This window comes from Mobula hypostoma, chromosome 5, assembly GCF_963921235.1.
Source record: "Mobula hypostoma chromosome 5, sMobHyp1.1, whole genome shotgun sequence".
NCBI classification, from domain to species: domain Eukaryota; kingdom Metazoa; phylum Chordata; class Chondrichthyes; order Myliobatiformes; family Myliobatidae; genus Mobula; species Mobula hypostoma.
The window spans coordinates 13,832,866-13,850,043 of record NC_086101.1 but is presented as its reverse complement, the minus strand read 5'-3'; the positions used below and the strand labels follow the sequence as shown (position 1 = coordinate 13,850,043).

Sequence of the window (17,178 nt, the reverse complement as noted above, 5' to 3'; positions counted from 1 at the left end):
GAGAGTACAATGTGGGATAGGTCTGCGGCATGTCCCACTGTCACTGGATCTGCTTATGTTCCGCTCTACGAACTTAGAGCACTGTACCAGGGTAAGGCTGGTGTATGCCCTGAGGATGTTGCGTCTGGTGTGTCCTGGTCTGTGATCTTAAAGTACAGCACCGGAATACGACTGACTGTGTCCTCCTGACACTATGTCTGGGTGTGTCCCCCTCTTGTGACTTTTCATTACAATGCTGGGATACACTTCTCTGCATCCCCATGAGAGTCAGTCTGGTTGCAATGTGCACTGTGGCCTTACGGTAGTACTGGTACTGGTCTCCTTCACACTGGGACTGGCTGTACATCACTGTGGGAGCTTACAGTATTATGCCTGGGTAGGACATGTTTGTATGGCGTGACACTAAGTGTGAGAGCGTACCAAATGGACAACATAGAGTACATTGCTGCGGTAAGCATGATCCACCCTCCACCCAGGACATGTCCTCCTCTCATTACTATAATCAGAGAGGAGGTACACACAATGTGTAAGGAACAGCTTCTTTCAGGGTGCGAGTGCGGTGCGTGCATATATACGCGCGCACTTGTTTATTTATTTCTAATCGCAGTTCATAGTATGGCACTGCTTGGCATGGTAGTGATAATAAAGCTGATTCTGTCCTCTGCACACTAGCTCAGGGTGTATCCTGCAATGGCAGTCCACAAGTTGGACACGTAACCTGGAGAGAACTGGGAAATTCATCCCCTTGACTATCCTCCAAGTTAAGCTCTGGGCTTTGCAACAGGAGCACAGAATACAAGAGGGCATTAATTCAGCAACTACACCACGTGCTGAATGTTTTGCTCTTGAGGAAGGAAGCAAAAATGTGAAATGGAGTGCAAGAGACATTCCTGGGAAGAAGGGCACGGCTGCACGGGCACCCTACAGATACAGGATCTAAGTGGAGATCTGACAGGTTTCTGTAATAATTGCTATAGAATAAAGATAGTTGTTATAAGCCATGTGCTGAGAAAGATGAAATGATAATAAAGAAAGGCAAATGAGAAAAAACATGACCTGAAATGGATTTAAAAATAAGAGAGGGATTAGACTATTCCTTTATGTACTCATGACAGACCAAATGACGTGTTGTACCATTTGATTTTACAATTAAAGCAATTGAAATTTAAAAATTCAGATTTAAACAAGAGTTAATGGAATGCACACAAATAACGAAACTGCAAAAAAAAAAATTGCAGATATCGTTTATCAGCTTGCAGTATTTTTCTACCCTAGGGAGACTACAAAATGATCAAATACATGTGTTAACAAAATGGCTTGAATTGCTTTGAAATGAAAAACCTACGCCTAACCTCAATCTGTAACATGATTTTCCTAATAATTATTCTAGTTACATGGTCCAATATAAGGGTACTCAGTATCACGCCTTCAAAAATCACGGGGGAAAAAAGTAATTAATACACCTGGAACGGAAATTGATGAAACCGGTGCAGAAAAGCAGGTACCTGACAAAAAGGCAGCAGGAAACCCCAACAATATCAGACTGCAGATGATCAGCGTCTAGATTCCACACATTGTCCTATTTATACGCGACAGGAAGCTGTTTTGGCACACAAGAGTCGGATTAACTACAGTGCAACAGCTTCAAATGTGGCCCCCGCTCGCCTTGTACGGATTAGGGACAGGCGGTGGAATGCGGCTTCAGCCGTCACTGCGCCTGTTCGCGATTGACCGTTCGGTCCGCTGGGATCTGTAGTCCAAAACTGACGTCAGTGATGGCACCCAGGCTTGCCGGTCTAAACACGAGACTACAAGCCTCCCAGCTTCCTTTGCAGAAGCAGCATCGCCTTCACCTTCCACTTAATCATTTACAAAACTAGATAGACTGAAATGGCTTTCCAGAACATAAATAATGAATAATGTTACGTCTGTGTGACCAAAAACCCGTTCGTTATCATTACTGGCAATCGAATAAAACGTTTAATCTCCACGCACCGGCGATGATCCACACGGGTCAACCAATCTTTCGGAGCCGGAAGCGCGCGAACATTGATTGACAACGTGCTTCACCATCAGCGTCTGAACTGCCTTCAGCTTCATCTTCTGATAGGATTAAACGGGAAGGAAGGACAGCCCACTTCATATTAGGTCGTCTCAGCTTCCCCCACCCCCCATGCCCCGTAGCAACGCGGCCTAGCTCAAATGGTATCCCCCTCATCAACATGTACAAATATTTCCTTCTTTCAGTTTCCCCTCCTAAAACAGAAAAACACTTCTACCTTCTTTGGCTAACGCAGCTCTCCGATCTAAATGGCTACCACTGGCCATCAGATGGGCATGCTAGTGGAATGCATTTAGATTTTTTCTAGAATTGGAAGACAAAATATTTACCAGTTCCGAGTCGCTGCTTTTTTTTAATGGAGTCGTGACAATGTTTGTGTATGCGCGCTGTGTGGATGCGTTGAGAGGGTCCGCTGTTCCCCGGATTGTCCTTAGTCCACGGTCGGCGCGATTGCCTCCCCACCACTCCAGGCAGGCCCAATTTCCGGGCCCCGGGCAGGAAGTGACGTCGACCTTGGCAACCGGTGTAAGGAGGCCGCAGGCTCGAAGCAATGGGGATTCATTGACGGATGAAGATAATTGCACCTCCTTCTATCTCGGGATGGTTTAATTCGTGAACGCCAAGACCCTACACACTAAGGTAGATGTTTGTTTTAAATATATTCCTCATCTTCAGTCATTAGAGGGGAGCCACTGGGCTGTTGAGTCCTTGCAGTACTAAACTGCTGGAACTCAGCGGCTCGAACAGCATCTTTGGGGGGGGGGGGGAGATAAATTGGTAAAGATTCAAAGTTCAAAGTAAACTTTATTATCAAAGTACATATACGTCATCATGAATATCCAAGACCTCTTCAAGCAGCGGCGTCCATTATTAAGGGCTCCCACCGCCCAGGATATGTCCTCTTCTCACTGTTACCATCAGGAAGGAGGTATAGAAGCCGAAGGCACACACTTAGCGATTCAAGAACAGCTTCTTCCCCTTTCGCATCCGATTCCTAAATGGACATTGAACCCATGTACACTACTGTACCTCACCTTTTTACAAACGAGAACATCTGCAGATGCTGGAAATCCGAGCAACACACACGAACTGCTGGAGGAACTCAACAGGCCAGGCAGCATCTAGGAAAAGAGTACAGTCGAGGTTTCGGTCCGAAACCCTTCGGCGGAACTGTACTTTTTTAATATTTCTGTTTTTGCTCTATAATGTAATATGCAGATATATGCTATCTGTAATTGACTTCATTTTTTTCGATATTATCATGTATCGCATTGTACTGCTGCCGCTGAGTTACAAATTTCACGACACAACGCTGGTGATGTTAAATCTGATTCCGGTTCTGATATTCTTGTGGGCATACTCAGCAAATCCATAATGGGTTCAATGAAAGATCAACTAGAGCGCAGAAGACAAACTGTGCAACTGCGAATATAAATAAATAACAATGAATAACGAAAATATGAGAAGAAGAGTCCTTACAGTGAGATTATTGGTTGTAGGAATATTTCAATGATGGGGCAAGAGAGTATAGTTATCTGCTTTTATTTAAGAGCCTGATGGTTGAGGGGAAGTAACTGTTCTTAAATCTGGTGGTGTGAGTCCTGAGGCTTCTGTACCTTCTACCTAATGGCAGCAGCAAGAAGAGAACATGACCTGGGTGGTGAGGATCTCTGATGATGGATGCTGCTTCCCTATGACAGTGTTTCATGATAGATACTTTATTGATCACAAAGGAAAATTGTAGTGTTACAGTAGCATTGCAAGTGTACATATATAAGTATTAGTAGGAAGAATAAAAAAATAAGTTATCACAAACAGTCTAACAGGAGGGGGTTATCACTTCCCCGGCTATAGGTTGACTCATTATAGAGCCTAATGGCTGAGAGTAAGAATGACCTCATACAGCGCTCTTTGGAGCTAGGGAGTTGTCTTAGTCTATTTCTAAAAGTACTCCTTTGTTCAGCCAAGGTGGCATGCAGAGGGTGAGAAACATTCTCCAGAATTGCCAGGCTTTTCAGTAGGGTCCTTTGTTCTACCACAGCCTCCAGTATCCAGTTTGACTCCTATAACAGCGTCAGCCTTTCTAATCAGTTTATTGAGCCGATTGGCATCACTTGTGCCCCAGCACACCACCGCATGGGAAATTCTACTGGCGACAACAGACTGGTAGAACGTGAAGTAGAGACCTGCACACTCCTCAGTCTCCTCAGGAAGCAGAAGTGCCTCTAGCCCTTCTTGTGCACGGCCTCGGTGTTGGTGCTGCACTCAAGTCTGTCATCCAGGTGCACCCCCCGATACTTGTAGGTCCTCACCACATCCATGTCCTCACTATCAATAGTATCAGGGAGTAGTGCAGTCTTAAATCTTACTAAAGTCCATCACCTTCTCCTTTGTCGTACTGATGTTGAGCTGCAAATGATTCAGCTTGCACCATTTGACAAAGTCCTCCACCAGAGCCATGTATCAATGGTAGAGAGGACTTTACCCATGTTGTACTGGGCAGAATCCACTACCTTTTGTAGGATTACCCGTTCTGGGGCATTGATGTTTCCATACCAGGCCAAGAAGCAGTGAGTCAATATACTCCCCACTACGCATCTACAGAAGTTTGACCCACAATGTTGATAACTTTGTGTTTTTGTTCTAACTGTGTTCTCTCTTGTAAGAACTGTAGATGGTTTAAGTTTAAATTAATGTTTTCTAGTGAATGTTGATATCTCAATCCGTATGTGTGATGCCACCGCCAGTAAGTCTTTCATTGCACCTGTACACATGTGTTTGTGCATATTCCAACAAAGTCCACCTTGAGTTTGACAGTGCCTTTCCTCTCCCGTAGATGCTGCTCGACCAGCAGAGTTCCTGATTTCAAGTTTCAGCAACTGTAGTCTCACGACTTTTGAAGTCCATGCCAGCTCCCAACGGAGTAAACTAAGCAGAAATCTGCTGAGGGAGACACAAGGGACTGTTGGTGTTGGAATATGCAGCAGCATACAATGCGAAATTGAGTTTATGGTCATCTGCACAAGTGCACGGATGCCTAGCTGCAATGAAAAACTTACTTTTGGCAGCATTGTATATGCAGCAATCACAAGTAAAATGTAAACAAATGTGTGAGAACACAATTGGAACAAAAAACCTAATCAATTGCAGTGCCAAGTGGTCTTGGTGTTGCTTTACTGAGGCAGTGGCTGGGGTTCTGCATGCTGGTTCAAGAACAGAATGGTGGAAAACGAGTGGCTATTCTTGAATCTGGTGATGTCCTTGCTTGAAGGAATCCTGACTGGAAACATTGTCTCCCCGTTTCCCTCTACAGATGCTGCCTGGCCCACATCTTGTTTGTTGCTCAAGAAATGTGCAGATAGTGGAAGTATTAAAACAAAAACAAAGTACATGTTAGAAACACTAAATAGGCTGCATTCAGCATCGTCACAAAGCATCATCAATTAGAAAAATTAATCCTTTTAGTTTGGACTGCATCATTCTGCTGAGAGAGCTCAGTGTCAGGCTATGTCTGCATAAGAAAAGAACAATTGCCTTCTCAGGTCAAAACCTTCATCTAGTCCAGCGGTCCCCAACCACCGGGCCGCAAAGCATGCGCTACCAGGCCGCGAGGAAACCTTTCCTCATTCCCTGTCACACCCACTGTTGAGCTTGAACGCACACACGGTCATTACCAGCGCATCATCCATGTCAACGCAGGAAGAAGATCAACTCCACGAGCTTGCAAATGACGGCGGGCTGAAAAGTATGTTTGACATAACATCTCTGCCGGCATTCTGGATCAAAGTCAAGGCTAAATATCCTGAGATAGGCATGAAAGCACTGAAAACGTTGCTTCCATTTCCAGCATATCCCTGCAATAAATGCAACGAAAACTAAATTGCGGAATAGACTGGACATAGGAACCCCCTTCGAGTATCGCTGTCTCCCATCACCCCTCGATGGAACCGTCTTGTTGCAGGGAAACAAGCCCAGGGCTCCCACTGATTCAACGATATTGGTGTGTTGCAATGATTTTATATGTTCATGCGTGGAAAATATGTGCTGTGTGTTTAATATCCAAACGTTACTTAAATTGTTATGATGCTATTGATTATAAGTGACTTATATAACCATATAGCAATTACAGCACTGAAATGGGCCATCTCTGCCCTGCTAGTCCGTGCCGAACGCTACTCTCACCTAGTCCCACCGACCTGCACTCAGCCCATAACCCTCCATTCCTTTCCTGTCCGTATACCTATCCAATTTTTCTTTAAATGATAATATCGAACCTGCCTCTACCACTTCTACTGGAAGTTCGTTCAACACTTACTTCAAGCCCTGTCCTCCCTTGATAATTGACTTATCACTATATTCATGCGAGGAAAATATACAGTGTGTGTTTAATATTAAATTCGTTAGATAAACCCTTTTAGAAATGAAATTGAGTGTATTAGCCACTTATTACCTATATTCCAGTTGTGATTAACACCCCTCCCCGAGCAGAATCGCCAAAAACGATTTTTAGAAAAAAATCGGCAGGTACACGCAAGCGCAAGTCGCGCATGCACACACAGGTGCCCGCGCAAGGCCTCATGGTCATTGTAGTCTTTCACAGGGTAAACACAATGTATTTGAGTGCTACTCTTGTCCGTTGGCAACCCTACCCCCCCCCCCCGGGTCGGCCAGTCCGCAAGAATATTGTCAGTATTAAACCGGTCTGCAGTGCAGAAAAGGTTGGGGATCCCTGATCTAGTCTGCCTATTTCCCTCCATTGATACTGCTTGACTGCTGAGTTTCTCCAGCGTATCGTGTGTTACTCCAGATTCATAGAACATCGAAAACGACCGCACTTTGGCCCACAAAGCTGTGCCAATCATGTAACCTACTCTAGAAATTGCCTAGGATTTCCCTACTGCATAGCCCTCTATTTTTCTAAGCTCTATGTACCTACCCAAGAGTGTCTTAAAAGTCTCCACCGTATCCGCCTTTACCACCTTCACCAGCAGTGCATTCTATGCACCCACCACTATCTGCGGAAAAACTTACCTCTTGACATCCCCCTTGTACCTGCTTCCAAGCACCTTAAAACTGTGTCCCCTCATGTTAGCCATTTAAGCCCTGGGAAAAAGCCTCTGGCCATCCACACAATCAATGCCTCTCATTATCTTATACGCCTCTATCAGGTCACCTCTCACCCTCCGTTACTCCAAGGGGAAAAAGCCAAGTTCACTTAACCTGTTCTCATAAGGCATGCTCTCCAATCCAGGCAACATCCTTTTAAATCTGTCTCTCTGTCTCGTATCCACATCCTTCCTGTAGTGAGGTGAGCATTAATATTTTATTTTATCTTCAAATTTGACCTATTAAAATGAACCACTTCACACTCATCTGGGTTGAACCCTATGTACCACTTCTCTGCCCAGCTCTGCATCCTATCAGTGTCGTGCTGTAACTTCTGACAACCTTCCAGACTATTCACAACACCCCCAACTTTTGTGTCATCAGCAAACTTACTAACCCACCCCTCTACTTCTTCGTCCATGTCATTTATAAAAATCACAAAGAGCAAGGGTCCCGGAACAGATCCCTACAGAACATCACTGGTCACCGTCCTCCAGGCAGATTACGAACCATCTGCAACGACGCTATACCTTCTGTATGCAAGCTAATTATGAATCCACAAAGCAAAGTCTCTTTGGATCCCATGTCTCATCACTTTCTGGATGAGCCTCGCATGGGGAACCTTATCAAATGCCTTACTAAAATCCACATATACTACATCCACTGTTCTACCTTCATCAATGTGTTTTGTTACATCCTCAAAGATTTCAGTTAGGTTCGTAAGGCTTGACCTGCCTTTGACAAAGCCATGGTGACTATCCCCAATCAGATTACTGTTGGCAGCTGTTGATCCCAGGGGATCATGGGTTTGCGCCTCCAGTGGACTGTGTCCTCTCCAGGGCACAAGCCTGGACGAGATTTGAAGAACCGGCTGTTGTCCATGTAGTGGGTTCCCCCTCTCCACGTCACTGATGTAGTCCAAGGGAAGGGCAAACGCCGATACAGCTTGGCACCAGTGTCGTCGCGGAGGCTGCCAGAGTAAAGTTTTAAACAACATCAAACTGCCTTGGGGACCCTGACTCCAGATTTCTTCGTCTGGGTTTAATCCCGAAGCCCTTTCCGTGGGTGGGTATGACCGCAAGGCAGCAGAGGTTTAAAATCAAGAGTTTTCCTTCTAGGTGGGCTGCTGTCCAAGCTGACAAACCCCACCTACCCAAAACCAGATTGTCTCTCCAAATGCTCATAAATCCTGCCTCTCAGGATCTTCTCCAACACCTTGCCCACCACTGAAGTAAGACTCACTGGTCTGTAGTTTCGTGGGTTATCTCTACTCCCTTTCTTGAACAAGGGAACAACGTTTGCAACCTTCCAATCCTCTGGTACTTCTCCTGTCCCTATTGATAATGCAAACATCATCGGCAGAGGCTCAGCAATCTCCTCCCTCGCTTCCCAAGTAGCCTGGTGTATATCTCGTCCAGTCCTGGCAACTTATCTGACTTAATACCTTTCAAAAACTCCAGCACATCATCTTTCTTAATCTCTATACACTCAAGCCTTTCAGTCCACTGTAAGTCATCCCCACAATTGCCAAGGTCCTTTTCCCTGGTGAATACTGAAGCACAGTATTCATCAAGTACCTCCGCTCCGTCCTGCAGCTCCATACACCTGATTGGTCCTATTCTCACGCGACTCATCCTCTTGCTCTTCGCATACTTGTAAAAAGCCTTGGGGTTTTCCTTAATCCTGCTCACCAAGGCCTCCTCATGGCCCCTTCCAGCTCTCCTCATTTCATTCTTGAGCTCCTGCCTGGGCAGGGCGAAAAGCATTATCAAGGATGCATCTCACCCTAACCATGGACTTTTTACTCTCCTCCCATCCAGTAGGCACTACAGGAGCCTCCAGTCCCACACCAGCAGGCACAGGAAGAGCTTCTTCCCTGAGGCTGTGACCCTGTTGAACCTCACATCACAGTGCTAAGCAGTATTGTCTCAGTCCTTTTATATTTGTGTGCTGTAGCACTTACTTTTTATTCGCAGTTATTTTGTAAATAACACCATTCTTTGCATTTCTGGTCAGATGCTAACTGCATTTCTTTGGCTTTGTATCTACTCGGCACACTGACAATAAAGTTGAATCTAATCTAATCTAATCTAATCGAGAACAGCCTCTACTCTTGTAGGCTTATCTACATATTGTGTTAGGAAACCTTCCTGAACACACTTAATAAACTAGACCCCATCTAAACCCCTTGCTCTCAGGAGATGCCAGTCAATATTAGGAAAGTTAAAATCACCCATCACAACCCTATTATTATTGCACTGCTTCAGAATCTGCCTCCCCATCTGCTCCTCGATATCCCTGTTGCTATTGGGGACTTTATATAAAAAAAAACACCCAATAGAGTAATTGTCCCCTTCCTGTTTCTGACTTCCACCCACAATGACTCAGTAGACAATCCCTCCATGACCACCTCCTTTTCTGCAGCTGTGATACTATCCTGATTAGCAGTGCCAGAGGAAATGGAGAATGCACTAACTCGTTATAAACAGCGATGGGAATGGATCTCCAATTGATGTCACTGTAGGTGTAGCCCCATTAGTTGCTATTTTCAAATTCTTCATTATTGATTCCTGGTTACTTTAGTGCTTGCGTTTATTGGTTAAGTTCCTTCTGCGTTAAGGTTTCTTGTTTCCAATCCAAAATATTCCACATTATACTTGAACTGCTGAGTCACGTGGCTGTTAGATAATAAGCCAAGTTTGTTTATGAGCCCGGTGAGAGGATTACAGAAGTATGACAGTCCCTCTATTTCCTTTGGAGTCTGCAGAGATTCAACAGGTCATCGAAAACCAAGACTAACTTTTATAGATGTGTAGTGGAAAGTGTATTGACTGGCTGCGTTATGGCCTGGTATGGGAACACCAATGTCTTTGAATGGAAAAACCTACAAAAGGTAATGAATCTAACCCAGTACATCACGGGTAAAGTCCTCCCAGCCATTGAGCACACCTACATGAAATGTTGCTATAGAAAAGTAGCATCCATCACTAAAGATCCTCACCACCCAGGCCGAGCTCTTTTCTAACTGTTGCCATCAGGTAGTGATAAAGTTTTAAGGGAATGGGGGATTCTCAGATTCCTGTAAACAATGGATTCAGTATTGACTATGTCTGTGACTGCAGTGTGTTTGAATAATGTCTCTCAGCTACTTTCTTTGGAGCAAGATAAGGGTTAAAGTTCACTCAGACCCACATCAGATGTCTCTGGGCTCTTCACACCTTTTGATTTTGACAAAAAGCAGTACCTGATGGAAATTAGAACATTCCTTTCTTAATTCAAGCATAAATTTGACAGATGTTCTTATCTTTGTAATTAAGTTGTAGCTCCAGCAAACCAGGTAGGGCATTCTTTTCTTTAGTTAAGGTGGCTGGAGTGTAACAAATTGGTGGTACTTTTGTATCAATAGTCCATTGACTTGGCCAGAATAGTTATCAAACTGATGGTTCTCTGTATCAATAGTCCATTGACTTGACCGGAATGGTTATCAAACTGATTGTTCTTTTGTATCGGTGGCCTTATAACTTCTGATGATTCTGACATCAGGCAGTGAACTTGTAGAACCGCCGGGGAAATGAGAAAGGTTCTCTCCCTGATGTCGGGTCCAAGTTCACTCGCCAGCTGAGCTCGAAGAAATAAATGGGTGAAGAGATAAGTAATGATCTTTTTGTGCTGTCGTTATTTGATCCAGCAAAGTTACGTTTACAGTAGAAAGTACAGGTGTCTCAGGACACACACCACTAGGTTCAAGAACAGTAACTACCCCTCGACCATCTTGAACAAAAGGGGATAACTACACTCATTCTATTTCTGGTGTTCCCACAACCAGTGATCTCACTTTAAGGACTCTTTATTTTGTTATTTCATGCTCTTGTTATTTATTGCTATTTATTTGTTTTTGTATGTGCGCAGTTTGTCATCTATTGGTCCTGTTTACAGTTACTGTTCTATAGATTGCTAAGTATGCCTGCAGGATAAAGAATCTCAGGGTTTTATGTGGTGACATATATGTACTCTGATAATAAATTTTACTTTGAATTTTAATGGAGGACTGCTGAGAATGTGGAACTCAGTCCCATAGGGAGATGTTGAGGAAGGTTTAAAGGGGAGCTTAATGAGAGGGGTTGGTGGAATGGGATGGTGGGGGTGGGAGAGAAGACATTTAGAGGAGATGCACATGGAGCATAAATACCAGGACTGATTGGATGAAATGGTCTATCTTACTACACTAAGTACTTACTAATCCTGGCCATTTGGGGTGCACAGTGTCATTGCAGAATGATGCTTTCATTTCAAATAATTGTATTTGCTCTTGTATTTGGGACACTTTTCAAGCAGTTGCTTATTTGTCAATGGATTTTATACCGTGCCAGGGTTCGGACCATGGCCATGTTTTCCCGGAAGCAGAAGAGGTTGCTGCGTTACGTGGAGGAGGGCAGCATCCCAAAGCTGAAGTCCTACCTCCGCAAGCACCGGCTGCTGCCAGTGTCATTTACCGGGCGGAAAGGCCGCACCCCGCTGCACGTGGCCTGCAAGCGGAGGGAGGGCACGGCTGCACGTCTGCTGCTGAGGCATGGAGCTGACCCGATGATCCGAGACCAGAGAGGAAATACTCCGCTGCACCTGGCAGCCAGGGAGGCGGTGAGGAAGGGAAAGAGAGGTAATGTGGAAGTAGGAGGGAGTCAGGCCCAGGGTGAGGTATCAAAGATATGGGGGTGGGGGGTGGGCAGTGGAATTTGATGTTTCGTTCAAATGGACCACGGGTAGGATTGCACGATATTGGCATGGAACCGGCCTCACTTCTATAGACTGTCTGTACTTCTCGTGCTTCAGTAAAGCACACAACATAAGCAAAGACCCATGCACCCTGGGCATTCTTTCGTCTCCTCACTCCTCTCAACCAGAAGATAGAAAGCCTCAAAGCCCAAACCGTCAGGCTCTATCCCACTGCTATCTGACTCTCAAGTTGCCCTCTTGTACAGTAAGATGAACTCTCAGCCTCAATCTTCCTTGATATGATCTTTATTCTGCCTTGTTATTGTTTTACCTCATTCCAGCTCAATGCTCTGATCTGTATGAACAGTATCCAAGATGAGCTTTTCACTATCTTGGAAACTATGACAAATAGAAACCAAAATGAACACCAATTATTGTGTCTTGTACTGAGCTACAGTGAAAGGTTTGCATGCCATCCAGATAGGTCATTGCATCTGTAAGTACATCGAGTAGTGAACATGATAACAGGATCAGAACCAGGTTTAATATCACGGGCGTATGTCCTGAAGGGGCTCAGTTTGCAACTTTCTGCAGCTTTTTTTGATCCTGTGCAGTGGCCCCTCCATACCAGATCGTGATGCAACCAGTTAGAATGCTCTCCATGGTACATCTGTAGAAATTCGTAGTCTTTGGTGACATACCAGTTCTCCTAAAACTCCTTTCTTTCTTTCTTTTTAAATCTTTTTATTGAGTAAGTATACAAAAAAGGTAAGCCATATAAACATTAATACAATGTTAAAGTATAATAAAATTCCAAAAGATAACAATACCAAAAAGAAAATACTACAAACAATGTAATTTAAGCATAAGAAACCAAGATAACATAATAGTATACTAGTTAATACTTCCTCTATTTGTGCTAAACATTCCCTAATTCAATTTAAAGTGGTTCATAGAGCACATATGTCCAAAGATAAGTTAGCGCGTTTTTACTCGCATATTAATCCTTTCTGTGATAGATGTTCGGGGCAGATAGCCTCTTTAACTCATATGTTTTGGTCTTGCCCTACTTTGGAAACTTTTTGGAGAGATATTTTCAATATTATTTCTAAGGTATTAAATATAGATATCTCTCCTCACCCTATTACTGCTATCTTTGGACTACCTAAAATTTCTAGTAATCTTTCCCCTTCAGCCCGTAGAATGATTGCATTTCTTACTTTAATGGCGAAAAGATGTATTTTACAACATTGGAAAGAGCTTAATGCTCCAACTACCTTTTTTTGGTTTTCTCAGACGATTTTATGTTTGAATCTGGAGAAAATTAGAAGTAACCTTTATGATTCTTCATTTAAATTTGAACAGATTTGGGGACCTTTTATTCGATATTTTCATTTAATGTAATATTTACCCTTCTTGTTTTCTCTTCACTGTTTTAATGGAGGTCGGGATTGAGGACGTGATTTTAAGTTTAACTCTGTTTGGTTTCAAGTTAGCCCATTGCTTTGCTTTGCTTTTAGTTAGTTGCACGGTGGGTTTTTTTTTGGGGTTTTTTTTTTCTTTTTTTCCATTGATATATATAAAATCTCCTAAAACTCCTAATGAAATATAGCCACTGTTGTGCCTTCTTTTTAATTGCATCAATCTCATGGCCCGAGGATAAGTACTCAGAGATGATGACACCCAGGAACTTGAAGCTGCTCACCCTTTCCACTTTTGATCTATCGATGAGGACTTACAGATGATGTCTTCCCTCGACTTCCTGAAGTTCACAATCAATTTCTTGGTCTTACGGTCGTTGAGTGCGAGGTTCTGCTGCGACAGCACGCAAACAGCTGATGGATCGTGCCATACGCTTCTTTGTCAGCATCTGAAATTCCATCAGCGATAGTTGTGTCGTTGGCAAATTTATGGGTAGCGTTTGAGCTGTGCCTAGTCACACAGTTGTAGATGTAGAGAAAGTAGAGCAGTGGGCCAGGCACATATCATTGAGGTGTGCCAGCATTGATTGTTAGTGAGGAAGAGATATTATTTCTAATCTGCATAGACTATGTTATCTGGTGAGGAAGTCATAGGTCCAGAGGTACAGAGGCCCAGGTTTTTGGTACTTGTTGATTAGAACTGAGGGTATGATTGTGTTGAACAGTGAGCTGTAGTCAGTAAGCAGCAGCCCGATGTAGCTATGATGTTATCCAAGTGATCCAAGGCCAATGGAGAGGCAGTGAGATTGTATCCACTGTAGACCTATTGTGGTGATAGGCAAGTTGCAGTGGGTCCATGTCTGCACTTTGGCAGTTGATTCTAGCCATGACCAACTTCTTGGTTGTAGATGTGAGTGCCACTGGGTGATAGTCATTGAGACAGCTGACCCTGCTCTTCCTGGGCACTGGTATGATTGTCCCCCTTTGGAAAGATATGGGAACCTCTGACTATGGCAGTCATCAGTTGGTTAGCACAGGTTTTCAGAGCCCTGCCAGGTACACCATCAGGGCCTGCCACCTTTTGAAGGTTCACTTTCTCAAAAAATGTTTGAAATTTGGCCTTCAGGACAGTGATCACAGGGTCACCAGATGCTGCAGGAATTCACACAGGTGTAGTTTTATTCTCCCTTTCAAAGTGTGCAATAAAGGCATTGAGCTCTCTAGGAGTGAGCCACCACAGCCATTTATGATGAATGCAGAGCAAGATGATACAGTTACTGAGAACAGGCAGTTCAGGTGGATAAAGTTCAAGGGCCACAGTGAGGTAGATTAAAAGATCAAGATAAGATTATTGCCATTTTAACCACTGTCAGGAGGAATTGAACACCAATTGAAGCTCCCTCTACAATGTCCCATCACATATTCCCAAGCAGGGATTGCAGAGGTTAAATTCAGAGCGCATCTCCCTCTGTGTTGTCCCTTCAAGCTCTTCCAGTGTAAAGAGAACATCACAGCTCAAAGGACATTTATTATCAAAATATGTACACCTTGAGATTCATCTTCTTGCAGGCAACCACAAAACAAAGAAATGCAATAGAACCTACTTTTTTTTAAAAAAACACATGGCAAAGACTGTTAAACACCCAACATATAAATAAAAAGAACAAATCATGCAAACAAACAAATACAGAACATGAACTACAGAGTCCCTGATCGTGAGTCCATATCCACAAAGCTAGTTCAGGACTGCAGCCTGATGTCTACAGGCCACAGCCATGGAGCCAGTTCAGTGCTGAGGTGAGCGCTGTTGGTTGGAGGCCATGGTAACATGAGTTAGGTACAGGGTAAATCTCCCTTTCCCCTACTCCTTTACATTGTTTGGGACAGAATCAGGTTTATTATCATGGCAGTAGAGTGCAATACATAATATATATTGATATAGTTTATAATATATTTTAAATTTAAATAAGAAGTGCAAAAAGAGAGCAGAATAGTGAGATAACTTTCATTGGTACATTGAAGACTGATGGTGCAGGGACAATATTGGTTAAGTACAAAGTATTGGAATTGCTTCCTTATTGTCATACTGTATGCAGAGATACAGTGGAAAAACTTCATCAATGTACCATCCATCCAGGCAGATTGTGCCAAACGTAAGTAGGTCAAGGTAGTAAAGGGAAAACAGAATGTTAAATATGGTGTAGCAGCTACAGAGTAAGTGCATTGTAAGTAAACAAATAAAATGCAAGGCCAATAATGAGGTAAAATTGGGAGATCAAGAATTCATCTCTACAAAAGCTCCCCCTGTGCTCTGCTACCACACTCCCATAACATTGCTGTCCTCTGTGTTAGTAATGGGGACTAAAGAGGAAACTGAATGTTTCTTCATGTCCATTTTTAGAACTCATTCAAGGTAAAATTGTCCCTTACGTAAGTATTGCTGGGCAAAGAGATCTTGGGGTCCAAATTCATAGCTCTAGGAAAATGGCTACACAGATCAATACGGTGGTTAAGAAGGCTTATGGAATGCTTGATTTTATTAGTCAAGGCATTGAGTTCAAAAGTCAACAGGTTATGTTGAAACTTTATAAAACTGTGGTTCGGCCACATTTGGAGTATTGCATACACCTCTATAGAAAAGATAAGGCTTTGGAAAGTGTGCAGAAGAGGTTTACCAAGATGCTGCCTGAATGAGAGGGTATGTGCTATAACTAGAGATTGGACAAACTTGGTTGTTTTCTTTGGAGTGGTGGGGGCTCAGGGGAGATCTGATGGAGGTTTACAAGAGTATGAGAGGCGTAGATAAAGTAGACAGCACCTTTTTCCCAAGGTAGAAATGTCTAATACCAGAGGGCATGCATTGGAGGTGAGAGGAGAGGGGGTAGATTGAAAGAAGGTTTCAATGTGAGGGTTAAGTATTTTACTCAGAGTAGTGATGGATGCCTGGAATGCATTGCCTGCTATGGTGGTAGAGGCAAATACATTCGAGGCTTTCAAGAGGTGTTTTAGATTGGCAATGAATGTGAGGAAGGAAGTAGATATTGTGTAAGTAAGAGAGATTAGTTTTGTGGGGAAGGGTTGATTTACCTTTTTAGCTGGTTTGGCACAACGTTGTGGGCGAAAGGGCCTGTTCCTGTGCTGTGCTGTTCTATGTTTAATCTGGAAAGAGAGACTAGATTATGGACTGACCAAACTGAGCACTGTGTTTGTAGAGATCAACTTTGTGGGGAAGAGAGGGATAAGAGACACCAACACCATGTAATTTGCACCAGATTGATTCCTGAGGATACCAGACTGAAAGTAGTCAAAACAATAGAGCCTTATTTGTAGAGTAATTCTTTCTTTACACTCTCCCATTGAACACTCCCAGGGCAGTGATGAATGGGTTAGACACAGAGCAAAACTCTCTCCATGCAGTTATGTGAAACAGGCTAGCCATATTATATCTGTGTCAGGATTTGAGTTTCACTCTAACAGTAGAGTTTAACCTAACAAAAGCAATCAAAATGCAGAAAAGTTACAGATACTGGAAATCACAAGATTCTTCTTGATGACAATGTCCCAGATCTCAGACCAGCCACAAGCCAAACCTTTCCACAGATGAGGTTTGAGGTGAAAGTTTTTAGTTTACTTGCTCCAATGCATTGCAAATGGCCGTGGCAATATCCTGTCTTTAACATACTGGACATTAGCATTGTCCAGAAACTCATATCAACCAAAGCTATCACTTTGACCGCAAGATCAGGTCAAGGGGTAGCCAGCTTGCCTCCTGACACTACAAAGTCTTTTACTCCCAATTACCTAGGTCAAATCAGGAGGGCAATGGAATAGAATGAGGATCAAGTTGAATATCACTGGTATGTTGTGAAATTTGTT

The 17,178-nt window shown here is 43.4% G+C and overlaps 2 protein-coding genes across 8 annotated transcripts in view; one reads left to right on the top strand and one right to left on the bottom strand.

The window, feature by feature from the left end:
• Positions 1-2,541, bottom strand: part of csnk2b (casein kinase 2, beta polypeptide) — a 77,051-nt gene extending 74,510 nt beyond the window's left edge. Inside the window, exon 1 of one of the 3 annotated variants that reach the window (XM_063048072.1) lies at positions 2,392-2,541. The gene's annotated coding sequence lies outside the window, so the exon portion shown is untranslated. Of the gene's footprint in view, positions 1-1,505; positions 1,650-2,391 lie in introns of those variants that run through there. The other 2 variants (XM_063048071.1, XM_063048073.1) reach the window with 2 other exon arrangements.
• A 27-nt stretch (positions 2,542-2,568) lies between these two features.
• The window catches only part of nfkbil1 (nuclear factor of kappa light polypeptide gene enhancer in B-cells inhibitor-like 1), a 39,366-nt gene continuing 24,756 nt past the window's right edge, over positions 2,569-17,178 (top strand). For 2 of the 5 annotated variants that reach the window (XM_063048067.1, XM_063048065.1), the window contains exons 1-3: positions 2,598-2,701; positions 4,899-6,062; positions 11,539-11,825. In XM_063048067.1, the coding sequence (XP_062904137.1) occupies positions 6,004-6,062; positions 11,539-11,825 (346 nt within the window). In that variant the 5' untranslated portion in view covers positions 2,598-2,701; positions 4,899-6,003. Of the gene's footprint in view, positions 2,702-2,912; positions 2,991-4,898; positions 6,063-11,538; positions 11,826-17,178 lie in introns of those variants that run through there. The other 3 variants (XM_063048066.1, XM_063048068.1, XM_063048069.1) reach the window with 3 other exon arrangements.